Raw genomic sequence first — 26,243 nt, 5'->3', positions numbered from 1 at the left:
TATATGGGGTCTGCGATGGAGATTAAAAAAACAAACAATGTTTGACAACAACACACCATCAAGTATTGCATCATCGCATCAAACGATGTGTTGTCAATTATGAATTTTACTGACCAAGTATGTTGGGCAGGATGGCTGAATGCGATGCGCGATTGACAACAAACAAGAAGAAAGGTGATTTCAAGTTTTATTTCAAGGGAGATTTTCTTCAAAAATGGTTGTACCCATGCATAATGCGCACCCCGGATTTTAGGACAATAAATTAGTTAAATTTTGCGTATTATACATGGAAAAAAACGGTAGTTAAGCTGTGAGTGCGGAAATCGGCTTGCCTCTGTAAACCTAGCTAACTGGCAGCAGTGATGCGACAACATCCGCCTTATTTTGTGCAACATTTTGATCCATCCCCTGGGGGAGAGGTGAGCAGCAGCGGTGCCGCGCTCGGGAATCATTTGGTGATCTAACCCCCCAATTCCAACCTTAATGCTGAGTGGGTCCCATTTTTATAGTCCTTGGTATGACCCGCCTGGCGTTTGAACCCACAACCGTGTCTCATGGCGGACACTCTACCACTAGGCCACTGAGCTGGCAATTTTTTAGGTCCACTGAAATTCGAACCCAGGTTGCTGGGGTGAGAGCCCAGAATACTAACCACTACACTATGGAAGCCTCGCTGTATCCCCCAATGAGCCTCAGTGCTTGTTACTTTTTTGCCAATAGTTCAGTAAAGCAATCAAAACTGAACCACGTCTTCCCTCCTGTGTTCTAACCGACACCCGAGGGCGAAAAGAGCATAACCATCCGAGCTAAACCCCTATACAGTCCTCAGGCTCCCCAACAATAGCGGTAGCAGTTTGCATTATTTTATTGCAATGTTTTTTCTTATTCAGATTTGTTTCAAGACTACAGTTACAGTTAGACTTCACTTTGATGGTTAATTCAGTTATTGCAATTTTGTTGTTTTATCACAGTAGATTGGTTTATTTACATTTCAAAAACCAGAAGCCATTCATTTACAAATGTGATTGCACTTTAGTTTACATATTTAAATGTTCAGATATTAAGATGTGATACCGTTTTTGCATGATTTGAATGAGGCATAATAACATGCTTTTTCTCTCGAATATATTGCTATAGTCATTTGTTTCAGATATACAATTAAATTTGGTGTTCGAAAAGTCTTTTTTCAAACTTGAGTCTTGAAAAAGAGGGGGTCATCTTATAATCAGGGTCGTCTCATCTTCGGGCCAATACGGTATGTATCAGATATTTGCCAATGCAATTGCAATGTAAATGGACAGATGTTGAGCTGTTAGAATTAACCATAGTATCAGAGGCTTAACAGATGAGGAGTGCTGCCAACCAAAGAGTTAACTTTAAGACCCTAAAGCAGGGGCGGGCAAACTTTTCGACTTGCGGGCCGGGCCAAATTGGATTCTAAATTTTGACTGGGGAGCCGAACAAGGAGCAGATGGATGTGGTGTTTGTGTGAAGTAATATAAACGACATGTAAAGGTCATTGCATACAAGGTTTTGGCCTTTAGTAGGTAGTAAAGCATGGATATTCAGAAAACGCTTTTTGAAAACAATTGCATTCATTAAAGTCAAAGTCAGCTTTATTGTCAACATCTTCACATGCCGAGACACACAAAGAGATCGAAATTACGTTTTCCCTATCCCACGGTGACAAGACATATTACACGATAGACATACAAGTAAACGACGCAATATAAAAAACAAGAAGGCACAAACAATAAATAATAAGAGTAACAATAAATAATAAATAAATAGATAACACAACGAATAAAAGCCAGTGTGCATACAGACAGTAAAAGTACAGGCCGCTACGCAGAACGGGGAAGCGAGTTCAGGATCCTGACAGCCTGGAGTATGAAGCTGTTTGAGAGTCTGGTGGTGCGGTAGCGCAGGCTTCTGTACCTCTTCCCAGAGGGCAGAAGCTCGAACAAACAGCATTAAAAAAATACTTCACCAAAAAACTACTATCAGTGATTCTCATTAAATACGACACTGTTATTATGAATAACAGTTTCCATCACTTTTTTTTTTTTTTTTTTTTTTTTTTTTGCGTGAAAGGTCACCCCAAGCAAGCTATTTAAAGCTTTTAATAGGGGGCCTGGTTTCCCATAAGTATCAGATATTGGCCAGATATCCTTACATTTTGGACAACATACAGATATATAATAGACAACAATAATAAACACACAACAAAGTACAGCACACAACAACCATACGACAAGCAATAGACAACCTCAGTATTCTGGTTACTCTGGATTTGATGTAAAGTACATTTGCAATTTATAAATTAACAACTAATATATTAACAACAGGACACAGGTGTTCATGCAGTTTATAACCAGCACATTAAATATACATTGATAGGAGTTGATTTTTTAGATTTGCCTTAAAGATGGATATGGATTGCAACATTTTTAGTGTTTCATCAAGCTCATTCCAAATCTGTGGCCCTCTGCACACAATACTAAAGCTTGTAGATTTTAGTTTCCGTTTTTTCCCAATGATTAGATTTCTATTCCTGGTGGTGTGGGTGTGGCTGGGAGTACAGATTGGGATGAGTTGACAGAGTTTGTGGTTTCGTTTATGGACAGTCTGATACATGACGCAAGCATTCTGGAAATAGTTATATTCAACAAGCCTCAGAAGATTGTGTTGGTGAAAGATTGTTTTAGTGGGGGCGTTAAACTCAGACCATGTTATGGCGCGTATGACCTTTTTCTGAAGTATCTCCAGCTTTTTTAGATGGGTTGGAAATGTGTTACACCATATAATATTGCAGTATTTTAAATGAGGTTCAAATAAGGATTTGTATAGAATAAGAAGTGCAGTGAGTGGGAGATAATGTCTCAATTTGAAGAATAAACCCACATATTTAGACAGTTTGCTTGTGAGATCATCAATATGTGTTTTAAAGTTCAAGAATTCGTCAATGTGGATCCCCAGGAATTTAGTAGAGCTGACTCTTTCAATGTTTTGTCCGTTAATTTCTATGCAAATTTGGTCAATGTCCTTTTTTTTATGGGACCGGAATACAATGTAGTATGTTTTATTGACATTTAGGGAGAGTTTATTGCATTTAAACCATGTATTTATTTTCGCTAACTCACTATTTATAATTTGTTCAAGTGTATTTGGATTTTTGTGGGAAAGAAACAAGTTTGTATCGTCAGCAAATAATACTTTATGTAGTATGGGTGAAGTATTAACAATGTCATTTATGTACAGGATGAACAGGAGCGGCCCTAAGATGGACCCTTGAGGAACTCCATAATTGATGGGCTTGTATGAAGATTTATGGTTGTTAATGGAGACATATTGATGTCTTCCAAACAGATAGCTGCGGAACCAGTCTAACGCCAGGCCTCTAATACCATAGTGTTGTAATTTATTTATAAGAATATCAATCGTAATGGTGTCAAAAGCTTTAGACAAGTCCAGAAAAATCCCAATACCATATTCGCCTCTATCGATTGCCCCGTAGATTTTATCAGTCAAGTCAAGTACTGCCATATATGTAGTGTTTTCCTTTCTGAAACCATACTGGGATGGGGCAATGATGTTTAGTTTGTTTAGATAGTTGTTAAGTTTATTGTAAACTACTCTTTCCAAAACCTTGGAAAGAGTAGGCAAGATTGATATTGGTCTGTAGTTGCTAAGATTGTTTTTATCTCCTGATTTAAAGACCGGTGTGATACGTGCTATTTTTGCTATTTGTGGCACTACTCCAGAGAGTATAGACAGATTGATGCAATATGTAAGAGGTGCAGTTATTATATTGGAGATGCTTTTCAGAATTTTACTTGAGATGCCATCTATTCCAGCTGAGTTTGAATTCTTCATATTCATGATTATTTCATACACTTCATTGCAGTTAGTTGGTTTCAGAAAGAAAGAGCCCAGGTAATTACCTGATAGATAGTCTTTAAACTTCAGCCCCTGCAGGTCAGATTTATGAAAGATGTTTGTCTTATGAGGCGAAATCACATCAAACGGCAAACGTCCTGACCAAATACATCCTCTTTAAGAATCAGTGAAAGAATACATCTAAATAAAGTAATGAAGAAATCAAAACGGCAACACGGTGACGGATAGTTGAAAATCAGAGCAGAGCTTTAACTCAAAAACACCTGGTGACAGAGGTGAGGAAACAGGAAACACTTCCTTAAAGTCGGCCTTAAAAACTTTAAAAGTTAAGATTAGTCGAAAACAGGTGGTGCATCAAAAACGTGAATCTGTACTTGACTTTTGATCCGCAGTTTGTCGGCGAAAAAAGTTTTGCCGAGTCTTCAAAGTAGCTGTCAACCTCTCCACTGTATCCACCCGTTCATGTGTTGACTGCTAGCGTAGTTAGCAATCCTTTGTAGCAAAGTGACGGCTAATATTGTACTCCTTGAATACTGCAACCGTTTCTTGGCATATCAGACAAACTGGCATTGATCTGAGTTCAGCAAAAAAATATTTTGTCGTCCATTCTTTTTTAAACACTTGGCACTTAGAGTCCATCTTTCTTTTCCTTGGGCCACTCATTTTAATGGAAAGATTTCAGGGGAAGGTTTGTGGGTGACTTTAGCGTAAAACTGTATCTGAAAGCTCAGCGCGCAAATTACGAAAATGCTATCCTCATAGCCCACACTCAAAATTTGGCACTGATAGAAATTGAGCGCGGGGTGCGCCGGGTCCATACTACTGAGTCCATACAAGCACTTGTGAGCGTGCACTGAGCTTTCTGACACGGCTTCCGGGAGTAAATGCACGGGCGGGCGGTTCCCCATCTACTGGGGAAACAGTCATTGCCGGGAAAATGACCCAAAAAAATGTTTGATAATACAATTAATCAGGTTTGGCGGGCCAGATTAAACGGACCCGTGGGCCGGATGTGGCCCGCGGGCTGTAGTTTGCCCATGTCTGCCCTAAAGTCTAGGATGTGAGTCTACTCTAGGGCCTAGACTTGCACTGTTCACACACTTGTCACTTTGGTGTTGACATTGTAACATATGCAGGCAATTATCTCAGCTGTGTGCAAGTACATATTCACAAGTAGCTTGGTTTATTTACATTTGTAGCTTGATTTATTTACAATGCAGGATTTGAAAGAGGCAAAATAACATGCTTTTTCTCTCGAATAAATTGTTATAATCATTTATTTCAGATGTAATCATTTTCTGTATAAAAATTTAATTTGGTGTTCAAAAAGTCTTTTTTCAAACTTGAGTCTTGAAAAACGGGGTTGTCTTATAATCAGGGTCGTTTTATATTCGGGCCAATACGGTATTTAGTTGTCGATGGTGGCGGAGGTATACGTACAGTCCTTTTATTGGGTTACCGCCCCAGTCTACGTAAAATGTAATGTCCTCGAATTGGTTCATCAGGTCTACATATTCTTCTTCTTCTCATCCGTTCAGTCGTTTCCGACCCTTGGATACGCCTGTTGTTCACGGCTTCTTTCAGTTGCTCGATGCTCATTCTTTCTTGATGGTGTCTACCCAATGGGTTTTCGGTCTTCCTTGCTTCCTTTTGCCACTAACTATTCCCAGTATCATCTCCTTTTCCAAAGAATTGGCCCTCATCACGTGCCCAAAATACGTAAGCCTCTGCCTCGTGATCTTGCCCTCCAGGGAGATATCTGGCTTGATGCACTCCAGAACAGCTTTGTTGCTGGCTACGCAATCCGTAGAAGTCTTCTCCAACACCATATGTCAAGTCAAGTTTATTTGTATAGCCCTAAATCACAAGCAGTCTCAAAGGGCTTCACATAGACAAAAATTGACAATTATTCTCAAAGCTTCCCCTGATCTTAAGCTCCCAAAAGGGCAAGGAAAAACTCAAACAACCCCTACCGGGGGAAAATGAGAAACCTTGAGAAGAGACCACAGATGGAAGGATCCCCCTTTCAGGATCACCAGGTTGAAATGGATGCAGAGAGGGCACAAATGATACTATATGAAAATCAATGGAATGAATATGTTGCAATTGGGAACACGATGGCTATGATCAGCCTTAGTTTGGTCGTGATTGCCCTTCACTCGGCCCTCACCCACCTGGAGAGAAGGGACTCGTATGTGAGATTGCTGTTTGTGGACTTCAGTTCTGCCTTCAACACCATTGTGCCACAACGCCTCATCAGCAAACTTGACGCGCTGGGCCTCAGTACCTACCTCTGAAACTGGCTACTGGACTTCCTCTGTCAGAGGCCACAGGTAGTACGTGTTGGCGACAAAATCTCCGCCAGCATCACGCTGAGCACGGGGGCCCCCCAAGGCTGCGTGCTCAGTCCGCTGCTCTTGCCCCTCCTGACGCATGACTGCACTGCAACCTACAGCGACAACCGTATAGTGAAGTTTGCTGACGACACGACTCTGGTGGGTCTCATCACCAAGGGAGACGAGACTCAATACAGGCTGGAGGTTGACCTTCTGACCACGTGGTGCAGGGACAACAACCTCCTGCTGAACGTCGACAAGACCAAGGAGATTGTTGTGGACTTCCGGAAGGGTCACACCCAACACCTGCCGCTGACCATCGACGGTGCTGTGGTGGAGAAAGTGAGCAGCGCCAAGTTCCTGGGGGTGCACATCAGTGAGGATCTCTCCTAGTCCACCAACACCGCATCACTGGCAAAGAAAGCCCAGCGCCGCCTGTACTTCCTACGGAAACTCAGGCGAGCGAGCGCTCCTCCGGCCGTCATGACTACATTTTACCGCGGCACCATTGAGAGTGTCCTCTCCAGCTGTATTGCTGTTTGGGGTGGCGGCTGCACTGACTACAACTTGAAGGCCCTGCAGCGCATTGTGAACACGGCTGGTAAGATTATTGGTACTTCGCTCCCCTTCTTGAAAGACATTTACACCTCCCATCTCACCCGCAAGGCGACCACGATTGTGAGTGATGTGAGTCACCCCGCTCACACTTTGTTCGAGCTTCTGCCCTCTGGGAAGAGGTACAGAAACCTGCGCTCCCGCACCACCAGACTCTCAAACAGCTTCATACTCCAGGCTGTTAGGATCCTGAACTCGCTCCCCCGTTCTGCGTAGCGTCCTGTACTTTTACTGTCTGTATGCACACTGGCTCTTATTTGTTGTGTTATCTGTTTATTTATTATTTGTTATTACTCTTATTATTTATTGTTTGTGCCTTCTTGTTTTTTATATTGCGTTGTTTACTTGTATGTCTATCGTGTAATATGTCTTGCCACCGTGGGATAGAGAAAACGTAATTTCGATCTCTTTGTATGTCTCGGCATGTGAAGACGTTGACAATAAAGCAGACTTTGACTTTGACTTTGACTTTGATTGAGATGTCCTTTGTGTTAGAGTGGTGTTCACTCTAACTTACCGTTTTTTCCCATGTATAATGCGCGAAATTTAACTAATTTATTGTCCTAAAATCTTGGGTGCGTATTATACATGGGTACAACAAATTTTGAAGAAAATCTCCCTTGAAATAAAACTTGAAATCACCTTTCTTCTTGTTTGTTTTCAATCGCGCAGCGCATTCAGCCATCCTGCCCAACACACTTAGTCAGTAAAATTCATAATTGACGACATATCGTTTGATGGGATGATGCAATCCTTGATGGTGTGTTAATGTAAAATATTGTTTGTTTTTTAATCTCCATCGCAGACCCCATATATCATATGGAGGCCGCCATTACAGATGCGCAGAACAGATGCGCAAGACACGTCAGCTATATAAAGAGCGAGAGTTCAGTTTTCTTCCTATTAGTTTCAATTTACAGTTTAATTAGGAGTTTCAATCAGCAAATAACAAAATGCGTATTACAGGTTCTTATTATTTTTATTATTTCACACTTTGCCTTGTTCCTTTCTTCTCTGCTGTTCACTTCAAACACGCTCCATACGAACACAACGCTCTCGTATCAGACGTTTGCTCGATCACCTGCTTGTTTGCTGTCACAATGTACCCTACACAAATCCGAAACATTTGTTGCGGCTCCGAGTCACGACGAGGGGCAAGTTTTGGTTACGAAGGGTGTTTTTATTTCTCTTCAACTTCTCTCCCATACAGAGCCGCCTTTTTCAAATCAAGGCCAACAAAAAAAATACATCCAGCCTACCGTTTTTTTCCTTGTATAATGCGCGAAATTTAGCTAATTTATTGTCCTAAAATCTGGGGTGCGCATTATACATGGGTACAATTTTTTTTTAATTTTAATTTTTATTTTTTTATTCTTTTTTTTTTTTTTTTTTTAAGAAAATCATGGTACAACAAAACCAACAACAGGACTGACCGACAAAGACGTGGAACAAAAAGACAGGGTGACATTACCAAAGACAGGAACAGAAACCGAACAGACATCATGCAATGATCCGACGGTGAGCAAGGGGCAGACAGGACTTAAATACAAAACACGTTACATTGATTGAGGTGACACAGGAAGGGAGGGGCGACGCGAACAGAAACTATGGCAACCTAGACACATAGCAAAACTGGGGACGAGACATGACAAATCTCCCTCGAAATAAAACTTTCTTCTTGTTTGTTGTCAATCGCGCATAGCATTCAGCCATCCTGCCCAACACACTTAGTCAGTAAAATTCATAATTGACGACACATCGTTTGATGCGAAGGTGCAATCCTTGATGGTGTGTTATTGTCAAATATTGTTTGTTTTTTAATCTCCATCGCGGACCGGACGTCATTCTAAGGCAGTATAACTACACTTGAACAAATTATTACACTTGAACAAATTATAAATAGTGAGTTAGCGAAAATAAACACATGGTTTAAATGCAATAAACTCTCCCTAAATGTCAATAAAACATACTACATTGTATTGCGGTCCCATAAAAAAAAGGACATTGACCAAATTTGCATAGAAATTAACGGACAAAACATTGAAAGAGTTAGCTCTACTAAATTCCTGGGGATCCACATTGACGAATTCTTGAACTTTAAAAAACATATTGATGATCTCACAATCAAACTGTCTAAATATGTGGGTTTATTCTTCAAATTGAGACATTATCTCCCACTCACGGCACTTCTTATTTTGTACAAATCCTTATTTGAACCTCATTTAAAATACTGCAATATTATATGGTGTAACACATTTCCAACCCATCTAAAAAAGCTGGAGATACTTCAGAAAAAGGTCATACGCGCCATAACATGGTCTGAGTTTAACGCCCCCACTAAAACAATCTTTCACCAACACAATCTTCTGAGGCTTGTTGAATATAACTATTTCCAGAATGCTTGCATCATGTATCAGACTGTCCATAAACGAAACCACAAACTCTGTCAACTCATCCCAATCTGTACTCCCAGCCACACCCACACCACCAGGAATAGAAATCTAATCATTGGGAAAAAACGGAAACTAAAATCTACAAGCTTTAGTATTGTGTGCAGAGGGCCACAGATTTGGAATGAGCTTGATGAAACACTAAAAATGTTGCAATCCATATCCATCTTCAAGGCAAATCTAAAAAATCAACTCCTATCAATGTATATTTAATGTGCTGGTTATAAATTGCATGAACACCCGTGTCCTGTTGTTAATATATTAGTTGTTAATTTATAAATTGCAAATGTACTTTACATCAAATTTTGCTTGTCGTATGGTTGTTGTGTGCTGTACCTTGTTGTGTGTTTATTATTGTTGTATGTTGTCCAAAATGTAAGGATATCTGGCCAATATCTGATACTTATGGGAAACCAGGCCCCCTATTAAAAGCTTTAAATAGCTTGCTTGGGGTGACCTTTCACGCATCCGGAATTACTGTTTGTTGTTCCATGTTGTATGTCTTGGATATCGCGTGGATAAAACTCAAACTCAAATTAACTGCGCATGCGCACTATGGGTCAGCTGCGCAGAACGGATGCGCAAGACACGTCAGCTATTTCCTAATGAGCGATGAATGTGATAGTTTAATACAATCAGCAAATAAGAAAATGCGTATTACAGGTAATATTTTATTCCACAACACTTTGCCTTGTTCCTTTCGTCTCTGCTGTCCACTTCAAACACGCTCCATACGACCGCAATGCTCTCGTATCAGACGCTTGCTCAATCACCTGCTCGTTTGCTTTCACAATGTACCCTACACAAATCCCAAACATTTGTTGCGGCTCCGAGTCACGATGAGGGGCAAGTTTTGGTTTCCAAGGGTGTTTTTATTCCTCTTCAACGTCTCTCCCATACAGAGCCGCCTTTTTCACATGTGCGCACGGATCGCGGTGGTGCCTTCACGGGCAGTCGGAGAAATCAACGCCAACAGAAAAAATACATCCAGCCTAGTTAAGACCATACCAAAGACTATAAAAATGGGACCCATTGCCTCCCTGCGTGTGCGACGATCATTGGGACTTAAAAAAAATAATAATTTTTTTAAATAAAAAAAAAAATTGGGTGCGTATTATACATGGGTACAGGCTTTTTTCCAGCATCAACATGCCATTTTTAGGGTGCGTATTATACATGGGGGCGCATTATACACGGAAAAAAAACGGTAGTTAAGAAATCACCAGAAAGATCACCATGACAATTGTGAATAATAAATAAATAATTATTATGTATAGTATATATATTATTATTATAATAATAAATAATTGTGTTAAATAACTGGAACATCACTCAAATATTGTTGATCCCGTTGAGAGTCTCACATATTTCTTCGCTATCGAGTTTGCTACTGCATGCGAAGTGATACTGACCGGCAGAATAACATCCGGTTGTTCCCAAAGATGATCTTTTTTCTGAAATAATTTTACGTTTACGTACTTAAGTAGGAGTCAAAATTTGGGTGCCTATTATACATGGGTACAGGCTTTTTTCCAGCATCGACATGCCATTTTTAGGGTGCGTATTATACATGGGGGCATATTATCCATGGAAAAAAACGGTAGTTTTGTTTTGAGATGTGCCAAAAGATGCAGTCGCTGCGGGCGGGCGAATGCTCGCGAGTCGCCGAGGCTAACGTTCCCCGGCCAGTTGGCCAGCCGCTTCCCTACCCCCTCCATATAGAAACAAAATTTTATCAACGGATTTACACGATTCACGAAAATGATACTTTTGACGGAAAGAAACACGGAAATCCGCGGAAAATTACCATCCCTGAACTATTAACAAAAATGTGAGTACAGTAGAGCACAAGGTTAAATAGTAGAATAAAGTACAACGAACTCACTGTCTTGCTTCCGTGACGTTTTTCGTTTACCGTAAGTCATGGCATGCATGCGCCCTATAATGCGGTGCGCCCTATGCATGGATTAAATACAGAATAGACCCCGCAATTGAGTATGTGCCTTTTAACCTGAAGCGCCTTATGGTGCGGAAAATACGGTATGTGAAAAAGGAAATTACCTTTTATGGTTGTTTGTTGGGTACTTTTGTTTTCCCTCTGCCAGTCCATGTCATTAGCACTAACCCACTCCACGACATACTGTGTAACAGCGGTATTGTTGGGATGATTCCATTTGAGTAAAAGTTGGTCACCTTGTGGGTGCACTCTAAGCCCCTGCACTGGATCGAGATCTGAAATGTATAGCATAAAGTAAATCTTCCTATTGCCAGTTAAGACATTTTAGGCAAACACGTGACAGACACAACATGACTGCAGATGATTTGGAATACACTACTATGCTCATAGCAAATAGCAGCACACACAACCATACTGAGTAGAGAGACCATATTTTCCAGACTATAAACCGCTACATTTTGCACAAGCTTTGAACCCTGCCTTGCGGCTTGTAGTCTGGTGCGGTGCCTTTATGGATTTTTTTTTACGTCTAATACACTTATACACTCATTAGAAAAAAGGTTGTGGACCGCATGTGCGGCACCGCTTTGCTTGGCAGAGGGATATGTGACCAGACACACTGTCACTGGGGAGAAGAATGTGTTGATTGCCCGTCCAGGCAAATAGTGCCGCACAGTTGACAAAAACAAGAGACAGAACAAGATCAAGAGGGACATTATTGGAGAAAGGAAGCTTTTATACACAAACCCTCATTATAGGGGACAAAAGAAATGCATATGATATCGCTTTTAAGTTAAAGGCAGTCCATTTGGGTCTTAAGACCGTGGGATAGTGGGAACGTAATTTCGATTTCTTTGTGTCGTGGCATGTGAAGAAATTGACAATAAAGCAGACTTTGACTTTGACTTAATGAAGGAAATAGAGCTGCTGCATGTACTGTAGAGGTTTCCTCCGGCCACTAGCGAGCACTGGACTATTGCTGATGACATTTTGTTGCCACCATTTCCAGTATTTCTTTTCATGGGTCATGTCTTCTTTACGTGTAGCTCATATTGCATTGGCAACTTTACCCCTGTATGTAGTCCCATTTTTTTTATTATTAGTTGTGTGTTGCTAGTGTTCCCTGCACATTAAATTTATTATGGTCGTCACTGAGATTTATTCATGTTTGTATGTTTCCAAAGCTCCTTCGTCTGTGTCATGTTGTCATATGTTAATAAGAAGTATGTGTCACCAAAGAGCCATCTCTTTCCTGACAATCCTCTTTGTGTATATTCTCTTATAAATGAAAATTAAACATCAAAACCCCTGCGGCCTATAGTCCGGTGCGGCTCCTATATGAACAAATGAAGATTCTCCTCGAATTTTAGCTGGTGCGGTTTATAATCTGGTGCGGTTTATAGTCCAGAAATTAAGGCATTCAGTACCATTTCAGTTGACAGAGGACTATACAGTATCACAATATTTACGTCTTTGCCTTTATATTTCACTGAAATGTAACAGAGATTTGCTGAAATACTCTAGTGCGGCACACCTACCAAGTGCTTTCTCTGGGATACCGAGTGATGCCTGAGGAGACTTCCCCACAGAATTGATGGCACTGACATACACTCGAGCAGTCATATTGTCCAGCAGAGTCATCTGTTTTAAGACAGTGAACTTCAGGCGAGGGAAGGTGTTAGCCTTGACAGGAATATTTTCCCACGACGTATTTCTATTCATCACACTTTCCTTTTGTGTTTGAATCTTTATATTGTAGCTCGTTATCCTTCCATTGGAAAACACAGGATTCTGTCATGTGAAAGTAAGTAACAGATGTAAGAATAATTTCAGGGTGAATCCCGGTTGTAAGGAGATCCCACTGATTTGACAGTTAAGTACAGTCAACTTCAAAACTTCTTTTGGGGGAATTTCGATTAATCATTTCTACAATCATGCATTTTGTATTCATTTATTTAGATACAGAAAGACAACGCTTCTAGACAAACAGAATCTAGAACAGTCAACTTTCCTTTATAACTTACATACGTTTAACAATGCATTTTGAAACCATGTAAGACCTTAGTGACAGGGCTGTGTACTTGGGCTTTAGGTGAATTATATTATGGAACTTACCTTACATATAAACGTCACTTGACGCTCATTAATGCATTCACCTTCAGTAATTATCGTCCATAAATCCGGTTTACTCCTTGGTCCTATAACAAATGAAAGCAAAAAATGAATGGTTGTAGCAAGAGCTTATTCGTTGATTTATATCAAATTGGTTTGCTTCAATTGAGAAAATCACTTCATGAAATGTAGTCTGATATACTGTAATTCTGTCTGTACAGAAAGGTTTGCTGCCAACAATGGGTAAACCTGTTACTGTATTTTCTGAAGAATCGCCCATGATACTCACTATCTTCGTATGTTTTCTTGGTAACGTTGGCACTCCAGTTGCTCCAATACCCAGATTCCTCGTTGACACGTTTACAGCGCACTTGAGTTGTATAAACTGTGTCGGGTTGCAGCTTTTGGAGTCTAAAATATTCTGTCTCTTTGGCAATATCAACATCAGGTACCTAAATGACAAAATAACAAATAACTTCCTAACCTGTCATTTTGTTACCTTTATCTCTTACAATTAATCTTGGCTCTATAAATAAAAACACACTTACATTAATCCAACTGTGAGATCCATTTTGGCAATACCTTATTTGGTATTTTAATGCAATCATTTGTTTAGGTATGGGATGTTTCCAGTTTATGAGAAGGGATGTGGGAAATGTATTTTCTGAAAAGACTTCAACATCTGATGGGGGGTTTGTTTTGGCTGCATGACAAAGAAAGAGTAAACATTAAATCATAAACATTTTCATGTTTACATGTGACATCAGATATGTGACATCCATATTTATTTTCTAAATTGAGGTTAAAATGTTTTGGTTTTAAGCATTTTTTTCTCCCAGAATACTTTGGGGGTTCTCTCTTCTTTTGATAAAAAATATTAAGTATTTAGAATTTTTCTTTTACCAACATGTTTATTGCAAGGTACTCTGTTTGACATTTTGACAGTTTGCATCCTAAATCGGTCTTGGTACAGGAATATGTGATGGTAGTCAAAAGGTCAGCATTTTTCCCCAGGTAAGTGAAAATGTTTTAGTCAATGGCAGCCATGCTTCTATTTTTTCCTGGTTTATCATCATCAACATACACTACTCACAAAAAGCTCCTTCAAGTGACTTCATGGCCAACTGTGGACTCAGTACACAGGGGTGTACAAATTGTAATGATCAGAAAATCAACAGGGTCTTCATAAACTGGATAATGAGCCTGACCATTTGAATCGTGTGTTGCAGCAGGGAGACATAGAAAACACGCAGGACACCGGACCCTAAGGAGCGGCATTGGTGACCCCTGTTGTAAAGCATGTCCAATCAACTGATTTTAATTACCACAGGTTGACACCCAATTGATCTGTTAAAATTTTCAAAAAGATGATCAGCAACTGTGTTAAGATGATGCACCTGAATTTTGAGTTTCATGATAAAGGCTGTGTATCAGTTTGTAGATTTTTTTTCAAATCATTTTCAATAGAGATTGATTGAAAAAATAATAATTGTAATAATTAGCATGTGTTCATTTTTTTAAATAAATCTTTTTTTTTTATTTAAAAATATGATATTTTTCTTTTTAGAATAAAGTTTTGACAACTGTGTCAGAAACGGTCCAGGACTGATGTCAAATCAAAATTCATCAAATCGGAAATATTTCATGTCGAAAAATGATTTTCAAAAAAAAAATTAGTCATCCCTAATGCTAAAGCAGAGCTGACAATAATTATACAAGACCTTACCAAACCAGTTAGCCTCTTGTTTCAGACGTTCAGACTCTACAGTTCCCAGTTCATTGTGAGCCACTACCCAAATCTCCAGGGCCAAATGATTTGGGAAACTATTCATTGTCACGGTAGCAGTGTTTTCTTCCGTTGACACGTTGTAGGCCTGATTGACCCTGAGAATGCACGCACACACGCGTACACACACACGCATGCACAGTTTATGTCACATATGGCAGGTTTCACAGTTCACCTTTAAAAAACTGTTTTTTCTGATACGAGATTAAGGGAATTATACTCACATGATGACTTCAACATGTAATGTATATATTGTTGGCATTTCCTTGGTCTGGTGTTCTGCTGGTTCCCAAGAGCATTTGAAGTCTTTTGAAATATAATGCCCCTCCTGAATTGCAATACAGGTCACATTCTTAGGTTTCTCTGGAGAGTCTAAATTTAGCATAGTAGAAAAAGCACAAATCAAAGGTAAAGAGGCTGTATTTCCATTTGAGGAATCCATGCAATGGGTAACTATGAAACCATAATAAAATGAACATCGCGGTTCTAATATACAGGATGTGTATACAGCATAGAAAATTTATAATAATCACTGAAAGTCAGAGGAGAACTTGGAATGAATGACGGGTATTCATGTAACAAAAAATACTGGTCTGCACTTATGTGATCACAACGATCTTGGCCCGAGGACAGGTTTTCAAATCAAAGAGCTTAAATAAATATTGGTTCAGAGCTTCAGACCCTTACAATTTAAAAGATCTGTGGTTGGTAGTACACTTGAAAGGGCCATTTAGTAGTACTACACAAGTTTTTATTTCACAAGGTACATTTCTGTTTCTGTTGTTTTGTGTCCGTTTGGATTGATTTAAACTTTAGACCAGGGGTCCCCAAACTTTTTCCTGTGAGGGCCACACAACCTTTCCCTTCTCTGATGGCGGGCCGGTGTCCGTTTGTAACAGAAAAAGTGTGACGATCGTAGGGGAGCTTAAGAAATTTATTGTTTTCCAGAAAGCCACACATAACCAAATAACGGTTATTTAATAACCCTTTCCAGGTTCTTTACAGAAAAAAAGTCAGGAAACAAATAATAACACTATTAATGAAATAAATAACTAAATAACCCTCTCTGAGTTCTTCACAGAAAAAACAGGAAATAAATAACTAAATAACTCTCTCTGGGTTCTTCATAGAAAAAAAACCATGGAACATTAACTTTCTGTTGTGCCATGGACAATCTTAACAGATAGAAGTTCAGCTCAGTTATCAGAGCAGAACCTCTCTGACACATATGAGCAGTCTCTTAAAGTTCTTGTGTTCCTTCCTTATAATCCTTTTGTAGGTTCCAGTAGGCTTGTAGACACCGCTGTCTTTTTTGTTAAAGTTTGCTAGTGCGTCATAGTCTGGAGTAAAATTTGTTGTGGCAATTCTTAGGCGAGATCCGAGGTGTTGGTCCGTTTACCTCGATCTGTGACGGGTAGATGTTGACGTTCATGTGGCTGAACGTCACGTCGCGTACGTCGAGCCAAATTGGCCACTCTCTTTTAAACGCTCGGCACTGTGTTCACCTTGCTTTTCCTTGGGCGACATTTTAACGGAAGGATTCCAGGGGAAGGTTTGTGGGTGGCTTTAGCGCAAAACTGCATCTGAAAGCTCAGCGCGCAAATTACAAGAATGCTGTCGTCACAGCCCACGCTCTAAATTCGGGACTAATACAAATAGAGCGCGAGTGCGATATGTTCGTACACGCACTTGTGAGTGTGCACCGAGCTTTCTGACACGGCTTCCGGTAGTAAATGCGCAGGCGAGCGCTTCCCCATCTACTGGGGAAACGCAGTCATTGTAGGCAAAATGACCAAAAAAAAAAAGTTTAATAATACAATTTGTTCAGGGTTGGCGGGCCGGATTAAACGGTCCCGTGGGCCGTATCCGGCCCGGGGGCCGTAGTTTGGTGACCCCTGCTTTAGACCACTTGGAATAATGGTTTTACAAGTGAAAAGGAAGAATAGAGAAAAAAGGAAGGTTCTTTCTATTAATGAAGAGTAAATAGATAGATTAGATAGATTTAGGAACTGCAACACTTAGAAGACAATTAGAATTGGAAGTAGAGATGCACCGATCCGACTTTTTCAGTTTCGATACCGATACCGATGCCGTGACTTTGCGTATCGGTCGATACCCGATACCGATCCGATATTATGGTTGACTTAACAAGCTACATAACTCTACATGTGGAACAGAAAAGACCAAAGGCAATGGCATCAGGCAGACTACACAGTTCTTTGCTCTAAATTAGGGGTGTCCAAACTAACGGTCCAGTTTTTATTGGCCCGCAGCAAATTCTGAAAAAATAATTGAATATGGCCCGCACAAGAAGCTTGAGCTCAGCTTCTCAGTTTCCACACTAGATGGAGCCCGCCACACAAAGCGTTTAACGTCCCATTAACACCCCCCCGGAAGAGAAGCGAACACGCAGCGTTTGACATCCGATTAGCCTAACCACCACCACCCCGCCCCCCATTCGGGAGAGAAGCGAACGCGCAGCCTTTGACGTCCCATTAGCAACCCGAAGAGAAGCAAACGCGCAGCCTTTGACGTCCCATTAGCAACCCGAAGAGAAGCGAACGCGCAGGGTTTGACGTCCGCTTAGCAACCCGGGGAAGAGAAGCGAACGTTCGCTCCATGTTTGCGTTTGTTTAGAAAACTCTCGTGGCATGCGCCACACGTGCTGGTGACGTATGACGTAGCCCGCGTCCTAATAGATTAAGGAAAGTATTGGCTCACAGATCGGCTGCATTTTCCGATACCCGATCCATCTATTTTGTTGATATCGGGGCCGATATCCGATCCAGATATCGGATCGGTGCATCTCTAATTGGAAGTCAAACATTTTCTTAGTAAGAATGTTGATTAATTAATTTTTGTGAATGTCATACGAGTTAAAATGTTTACTTACAGGCTTTTTTTAGGAGGATCCCATGAATAAATTTGCCCTTGTTTATGAAAACATAGGGAGACTTTTCCTTGCAGTGGCAAAATAACCATTCTGGCTCCTCATTTTCGACTGGAATGGTGACACTAAGTGCTGACTCGTTGATCTTAGTGTACTGATTTCTTGGGATAATGGTCTTGGAAAGATTCCAGTACAGGTCATCTGATGTGGCTTCAATTGTGTCAATGATCACACATGTAGCTGTGAAGTTAGTTCCAATCTGTAGCACTGGAGACTGCGGTGTTATCACCAAATGGCTTCCAGTTTCTGAAATACAAATTATCACTGTGATATTCAGCCAATAAATTTGACAGTATGCAAAACACTGCCAATAACATATCTATCTGTCTCTATGTAAAAAGTAATTGTACCCTGAAACTAAAATATAGTTGTCCCACTCTTGGCAGCAATAACTGAAATCAAAATTGAAACTTGTGATAAATAATTGTGAGTTGTTTGCATCACTCTGGACACTTTTCAAATGTAACAGTAGAAATGCATGGTTATTGTACCTAACAAGGCTCAAAATAGGCAGATTTGTGTTGCAATTCGTGAGTCAAAACTTGCATTCTACACTTCAAACTAACACATTAGTGATGTATGATAACTACCTGCGGCTGCTCAATTATGGATCATAAAATCCTAATTACGATTATTTTTTACAATATTAAAATCATAATTATTTACACAATTGTGTTTTTGAAGTTAGAACAGCATTTATTAAACATGTTTAAAAAAAACACTCCGGTTAACAGTGTTGGTAATAGGGGTGTAACGATCATCGATACACATCGATTAATCGATATAATGCTCTACGATTTGTTGGCATCGATGCTAAACGTAAACATCGATCTATATATCGCCCGTTTTTGACCTCGGACATTAAACGCGACTTTATTTTGAAATCCAGTTCATTGTTGCTTGCTTCCTCTTTCCGGGAGCAGTGCGCGGCGTGTTGGGTTGTGAGCAGAGCAGGCACGTGAAAGGGGAGCCGACAACTACGCGGCTCCTGGGTTGGTGCTATGGCTAGTGTCCAAGAAGACGAGGAAATTCGCTCCCCTTTGGGCTTTAAGTCATTCGTTTGGAAGCACTTTGTAATTTCCTAAATGAAGAGTTTGCAGTACCTTGTTGATTTTGGGTATGAATTGTTATAAATCAGGATATTGTTCTATATCGATCGTAAAGCACTATATCGTGATGTATCGTGAATGAATCACAGCAGGCTTTAAGATATCGGCAAATATCGTATTGTGGTTCTTTGTATCGATATGATATCGTATCGAGACAAAACCCGCGATTTACACCCCTAGTTGGTAATTTGGGATTTTGTTCAATATTAAAATACCGATTATGTTTCTGAAGTTGGAACAGCATTTATTGAACATGTTTAAAAATAATAATAAAAAACACTCCGGTTAACAGTGATGGGAAAGTTAATTTTCTACACAAACTAGTTGAAAGTTCAGTCCACAAACTTTAATGTTCCAAATTGCAAAGAATCAGCGGGTTTATTTGACACTTTTTCACAATGTGGACCACGCAGCAAGAATAACGTAAACGGCACTTAAAAACATAAACTGTACAGACCTGCTGAGGACGAAGCCGAAGCCACAAATGCAAGCACAAATAGCTGGAGCATTCTTGCCGACACCATGGTCATAATGGGCTATGAAGAAAAATGGTCAGACATTTAATTTGCAGGTTGACGCCTTCCAACATTTACGGCTTCTGCGACTATGTATATATACAGAGACGTGTAGAGAGACGTCATAACTTCAGCCCTGACCATTTATAATAAACGCATAATGTTATACGTTCGTACTCATTTATTTTTTAACGTGATATTAATCCCTGATGGTCCAACGCCGCGGCCTGAGTCGATTCCCGGTCAGGGAACCATATGCAGCCATTAGGGGTCTCCCCGAGTCCCAAGCTCCGGCAAATGCGTCAGGAAGGGCATCGTCGAAAAAGTGTGCCAAAAATAACTTCTCTTCCGAACCATCTGGACAAAAAACGCATTTGTCGCTGTGGCGACCCCTGAGGTGAAGAGCCGAAAGGAGCCACCACTGACAGAAACATAAATGTTGATTTTTGTGTAATCACCTCACCCCACTACCCCGTTAGCGCCATATTGTCTTCACGGTCGAACAGGGGAAAAAAGGTCGTACTTACCTAAATCGTGTCAGTATTAGTCCATGTACGATCTTACTATCTCATTAACGTTATTTAAGTCGAAAAACTATTAAAACAAGTTGTGAACGTCCCATCTTTGAGTTCAGGTCTGCGCTACTGGCCGTACTAGGACCACCCGTTTCCCGTCAACGAAACATAGTGTCGTAAGCCCCATTAGATCTCACAAGTCACGGAGGGACAAACTACATATGAACGCAGAGGCTCTGGTAGTATATGGATCTGTTCGAAGCACGATCACCGTGCTTTCCGATTCGTCATTATTACTGTCTGTCAATACTTCTGGCCAATCGCACGTTTAAGATTGCACTTTCCATGGAGCGTTTTCCAGTAAGTCTCCGCCTCTGTTCCCACAGAAAAGGATATGGTAACAAAACAGTCCAGTAAATAATGATCTAAAGCAGGGGTGTCAAACTCATTTTTTTCGCGGGCCGCATTGTAGTCATAGTTTCTTTCGGAGGGCCATTATGACTGTCAACCCAAATAAATGTATGAGCACCTCATATTATATACAGTAAAAGCTACAAAACAAACTGACAAATAACTCGTTTTCAAATCAGACTAGTAAAAACTGGTCAAATATTCTAAAAATATATATTTTTTTAAAAGTGAAGACAATTTGCAGTTCTAGTAGACACACGAATTTGATGCACAATTTGACTTCGCGGGCCACATAAAATGATGTGGCGGGCCGAATCTGGCCCCCGGTCCTTGAGTTTGACACTTGTGATCTAAAGAGTTAAAGAATGATTTAGTAGCATAAACTTACATTCTCAAGGAATTAATTTTCCTCCTACTGGTAGTAACATTCCGTGAGGCAAGACAGCGTGGTTATATCTGAGACACAGTAGGGTGGCAATACATTTTGTGATTTTTATTTTTAAAGCAGTCCTTCTCGGAGAACATGCTTTTTTGGGCTGTAGTACTAGATAAACGGTCATTAGTAGGGGTGTAACGATTCATCGATACACATCGATTAATCGATATAATGCTCTACGATTTATTGGCATCGATGCTATCGCCGCGTTTTAGACGCGACTTTATTTTGAAATCCAGTTCATTGTTGCTTGCTTCCTCTTTCCGGGAGCAGTGCGGGGGCGTGTTGTGTTGTGAGCAGAGCAGCCACGTGAAAGGGGAGTCGACAACTAGTACGCGGCTCCTGGGCTGGTGCTACGGCTAGTGTCCAAAAAGACGAGGAAATTGGCTCCCCTTTAGGCTTCAAGTCATTCTTTGGAAGCACTTTGGATTCCAAAGAAAAGATGACTCAACGGCCAAGACACTTGTAGTTTGTAAATCCTGCCATGCGGTGATCAAATATTCGGGGAGCACAAATTTCGCCGCACATTTAAAGGAAAAACACTACATCAAAGTTCAGTGTTAAAATAAGCACTTTTTATACTACAATACTCTTGTAATTTCCTAAATAAAGAGTTTGCAGTACCTTGTTGATTTTGCGTATGAATTGTTATAAATCAGGATATTGTTCCATATTTTTTATTTAAAAAAAATATATATATATCGATCGTAGAGCACTATATCGTGATATATCGTGAATGAATCGCAGCAGGCTTTAATATATCGGCAAATATCGTATCGTAGTTCTTTGTATCGATATGATATCGTATCTGTCATGATTCATCCCCGGTCACGTCCATGTTGTCATTGTTTTGTCCGTCTGTGTGCTCATGTCCGTGGATCATGTGTGCTTCTGTCATGTCTTGTCCCCAGTTTTGCTAGGTTGCCATGGTTTCTGTTCGCGTCGTCCCTCCCTTCCTGTGTCACCTCAATCAATGTAACCGCGCTCACCTGCCTCGTGTTTTGTGTTTTGTATTTAAGCCCTGTCTGCCCCTCGTTTATGGTCGGATCATTGCTTGTCGATTGTTGCATGCAATCGCTGCTGTCACGGTAACGTCACCATGTCTTTCTGTTTCAAGTCTTGTCAGGTCAGTCCTATTATTTATGTCAGTCTACCAAGTTTGTGTTTAGAGTTTGTTCCAATAAACCCTGGTCCAAGCTGCACATGGTCGCCCTACTCCATTTCCTCATCCGAAGCGTGACAGTATCGTGACAAAACCCGCAATTTACACCCCTAGTCAATAGCCAGCCACAGCAGTAGGTGGGCGTGGCGGTATCGTTGTAAGCGTGTGCGGAGGGAGTACCGTTTTTTTCCATGTATAATGTGCTAAATGTAACTAATTTATTGTCCTAAAATCTGGGGTGCGCGTGGGTACAATTGTTTTTTTTCTTTTTTTTCTTTTTTTGAAGAAAATTATGGTACAACAATTTTTGAAGAAAATCTTGTCACGGGTGGAGTGTGGAAAGGAGCGGGGCGACCAAGTGCAGCTTGGACCAGGGTTTATTGGAGGAACGCAAAACACAAACTTGGTAAACTAATTGTGATAAATAACTGGAACATCACTCAAATATTGGTGATCCCGTTGAGAGTCTCACATAGTATTTCTTCACTATCGAGTTTGCGACGGCATGCCCAGTGATACTGACCGGCAGAATAACATCCGGTTGTTCCCAAAGATGATCTTTTTTCTGAAATGATTATACGTTTACGGACTTAAGTAACCCGGACGCGTCATACCAAAGACTATAAAAATGGGACCCATTGCCTCCCTGCTTGGCACTCAGCATTAAGGGTTGGAATTGGGGGGGTTAGATCATCAAATGATTCACGAGCGCGGCGCCGCTGCTGCTCACTGCTCCCTTCTCACCCAGGGGATGGATCAAAATCACACAGGGATGGGTCAAATGCAGAGGAAAAATTTCACCACACCCAGATGCGTGTGTGACGATCATTGGGACTTAAAAAAATAATAAGTCAAAATTTGGGTGCGTATTATACATGGGTGCAGGCTTTTTTCCAGCATCGACATGCCATTTTTAGGGTGCGTATTATATACGGGGGCGCATTATACATGGGAAAAAAAACGGTATTCGCTCTCGCGCACGGAACATACGCACACACAATACAAAGCAGGCGGTAAAATTTGCAGTTGGACACCATGGAAAAATATTGAACAGAGTTGAAAAGAACAGCGGAGAGAAACAGACATGAGGGAAATGAGTCACCCGAAAGCAAAGACAAGGAAATATGACGAAGCATACGTAGCACTCGGCTTCAGTGTGACTACTGTGGGGAAACGAGGAAAAAAGTGTGTTTACTGTGCCTTAAAATGTTGGCAGCGGACAGTATGAAGCCAAAAATATTAAGGCGGCACTTAAAGACATTGCATCCCAATCACGCTGATAAGATTCGTGAGGGTTTTTTTCAGCGAAAACGGGCTGAATATTACCAACAATCATCCCACTTTGTGAATGCTACTTCAGTCAATCAGCAAGTACTGTAAGCATCATACAAATTAGCGTACCGAATTGCTCAGTGCAAGGAAAAAAACACACCATTGCAGAAGAGCTGATACCGCCTGCAGCCGTACATATGGCTTCTGTAATGCTGCCCCATTTTGATTAAAAAAAAAAAGACAAAACAAAAAAAAAACAGCACAAATAGTTTTATTAATTTTTGTTTTGTAGGTTAAAATGTTTTATATATTGTGGTCCTGAGTCAATGTTGTTGATTACTTTGAATTGAATATTATTCATTGCTGTTATTTAATATTATTTATGTTTATATTATTTTGTTGTATTTTCTCAGCATAAAATGGCAGTTGGTCAAGAATGTTTATAATTTAAGTTGTGGTAAATTCTCTTCGATGTTCTGCTGGTCTCCAAGATCAAACGGTGGATAGGTGGCTGGCTCAGGTAAGGAAAACTTCAGTGACACACGGCTGATTGGGGAAAGATTTTATTCAACCGATGTCAGAATTGAAGCTTCTCTCTCTAGCCCAGGGGTCCCCAAACTTTTTCCTGTGAGGGCCACATAACCTTTCCCTTCTCTGATGGGGGGCCGGTGTCAGTTTGTAACAGAAAAAGTGTGACGATCGTAGGCGAGCTTAAAAAAAGTTTTTTTCCAGAAAGCCACACATAACCAAATAACGGTTATTTAATAACCCTTTCCAGGTTCTTTACACAAAAAAAGTCAGGAAACTAATAACACTATTAATGAAATAAATAATAACTAAATAACCCTCTCCGAGTTCTTCACAGAAAAATCAGGAAATAAATAATAACTAAATAACTCTCTCTGGGTTCTTCATAGAAAAAAAACCATGGAACATTAACTTTCTGTTGTGCCATGCACAATCTTAACAGATAAAAGTTCAGCTCAGTTGTCAGAGCAGAACCTCTCTGACACATATGAGCAGTCTCTTAAAGTTCTTGTGTTCCTTCCTTATAATCCTTTTGTAGGTTCCAGTAGGCTTGTAGACACCGCTGTCTTTTTTGTTAAAGTTTGATAGTGCGTCATAGTCTGGAGTAAAATTTGTTGTGGTAATTCTTAGGCGAGATCCGAGGTGTTGGTCCGTTTACCTCGATATGTGACTGGTAGATTTTGACGTTCATGTGGCTGAAACTGCATCTGAAAGCTCAGCGCGCGAATTACAAGAATGCTGTCGTCACAGCCCATGCTCTAAATTCGGGACTGATACAAATAGAGCGCGAGTGCGCCATGTCCGTACACGCACTTGTGAGCGTGCACCGAGCTTTCTGACACGGCTTCCGGTAGTAAATGCGCAGGCGAGCGCTTCCCCATCTACTGGGGAAACGCAGTCATTGCAGGCAAAATGACCAAAAAAAAAAGTTTAATAATACAATTTGTTCAGGGTTGGCGGGCCGGATTAAACGGTCCCGTGGGCCGTATCCGGCCCGCGGGCCGTAGTTTGGTGACCCCTGCTCTAGCCAAAAAAAGAAGTCCTCCCGCCTTGGGTCTTATGCCCCGTGACACCCCCCCCCCCCCACCTTACTCGGGCGCACGCACACGAGGGCTGCTGGATGTCCTCTGACCCCCCAGCCTGCCTTGTTGATTCTAACCAAATGGCCGATTCCTGTATCCTGGTGCCAGGAAGTCTGCCTTCCTGGCCCAGGCCCCATACAATTCCATGCGCGCGTGATCTAGTCATCTCTAAGCTTAGAAATGATATATACATTGCATGAGACCAAAATAAAAATATACTACAAAGTAAATATAATTTATTTTTTAATTTTAGGCAAAGTGATGCACTTGGAATCTGATCTGTTACAGACTAAAACCCAATGTTAATAAAGTTATTCTTTGTTGTAAGTTGATCTTTGTTTTTTGTTTTCTTTCATGTTAATAAGGGTACAAGCATGGGGTGTGCGAAATGTTTTCTGTTCCATAGGCACATAGCATCACAAAAAATAGGCTCCAGTACGCCAGCGTCCCCCGCACTACTAAGCACTACAGCTAATGGATGGATGTATTTAGTGTTCCGATTGCGCTTTGAACGCACCTCATGTCAACGGCAGAACGCGAATGAACCTAAATAAAATAAAAACCCTTTCTAAAAATGGAAGTTGACTGACGCAAATGTGTGTTCATGTTTTTACTGAAAGCAAGCTGGTACTGTCTACCGTACGGCATCGGTTTCTGCTTTCCACTCAAAGCGTGCGCGCCCCGGCGGCAAGGGATGCAGATTTTCCCGGGGGTAACTACTTTGGCACGACACCTGCTTGTCCTTTAGAAAATATTGTACACACATCACTTGTGTCAAAATAACCAGCCCCAAAATGTGTGCAGCCATCTCTACTTAGGCCATAAAACAATTCGCCTTTCTACAGCTGATTTGAAAATAGCAAGAAATGTGCAGTGGTATTTAGTAATTAAATTAGAACGTACAGAGGAGAAATGTTGATTAAAAGCAGAAACATGTTGTGGGTCATTGAAAATCTCATCAGCAACTCTAAATTGAGGTGCAGCAGAGAAACAGCGCAGCAGCGGACTAACGACAGGTGGCGGCACACGGCTGGTTGCTTGCGGGGTGAGAACAGACAGGCAGGTAGGCAAGCAGAGGTCGTGGCGCCGGGCGGTGTCAAAGCAGAC

The 26,243-nt window shown here is 40.8% G+C and overlaps 1 protein-coding gene across 2 annotated transcripts in view; it reads right to left on the bottom strand.

The window, feature by feature from the left end:
• Positions 1–20,478, bottom strand: part of il6st (interleukin 6 cytokine family signal transduce) — a 46,939-nt gene extending 26,461 nt beyond the window's left edge. The window contains exons 1-10 of one of the 2 annotated variants that reach the window (XM_061293954.1): positions 20,258–20,478; positions 19,673–19,751; positions 18,050–18,352; positions 15,381–15,528; positions 15,097–15,254; positions 13,919–14,073; positions 13,660–13,822; positions 13,374–13,456; positions 12,797–13,049; positions 11,363–11,533 (exon numbers count right to left, since the gene is read on the bottom strand). In XM_061293954.1, the coding sequence (XP_061149938.1) occupies positions 11,363–11,533; positions 12,797–13,049; positions 13,374–13,456; positions 13,660–13,822; positions 13,919–14,073; positions 15,097–15,254; positions 15,381–15,528; positions 18,050–18,352; positions 19,673–19,745 (1,507 nt within the window). In that variant the 5' untranslated portion in view covers positions 19,746–19,751; positions 20,258–20,478. Of the gene's footprint in view, positions 1–11,362; positions 11,534–12,796; positions 13,050–13,373; positions 13,457–13,659; positions 13,823–13,918; positions 14,074–15,096; positions 15,255–15,380; positions 15,529–18,049; positions 18,353–19,672; positions 19,752–20,257 lie in introns of those variants that run through there. The other variant, XM_061293955.1, reaches the window with a different exon arrangement.
• Between the last annotated feature and the right edge of the window lie 5,765 nt (positions 20,479–26,243).

The sequence above is a fragment of the Syngnathus typhle genome, linkage group LG12 (genome assembly GCF_033458585.1).
Source record: "Syngnathus typhle isolate RoL2023-S1 ecotype Sweden linkage group LG12, RoL_Styp_1.0, whole genome shotgun sequence".
In the NCBI taxonomy this organism is placed as follows: domain Eukaryota; kingdom Metazoa; phylum Chordata; class Actinopteri; order Syngnathiformes; family Syngnathidae; genus Syngnathus; species Syngnathus typhle.
This window is presented reverse-complemented; position numbering and strand designations above follow the sequence as displayed.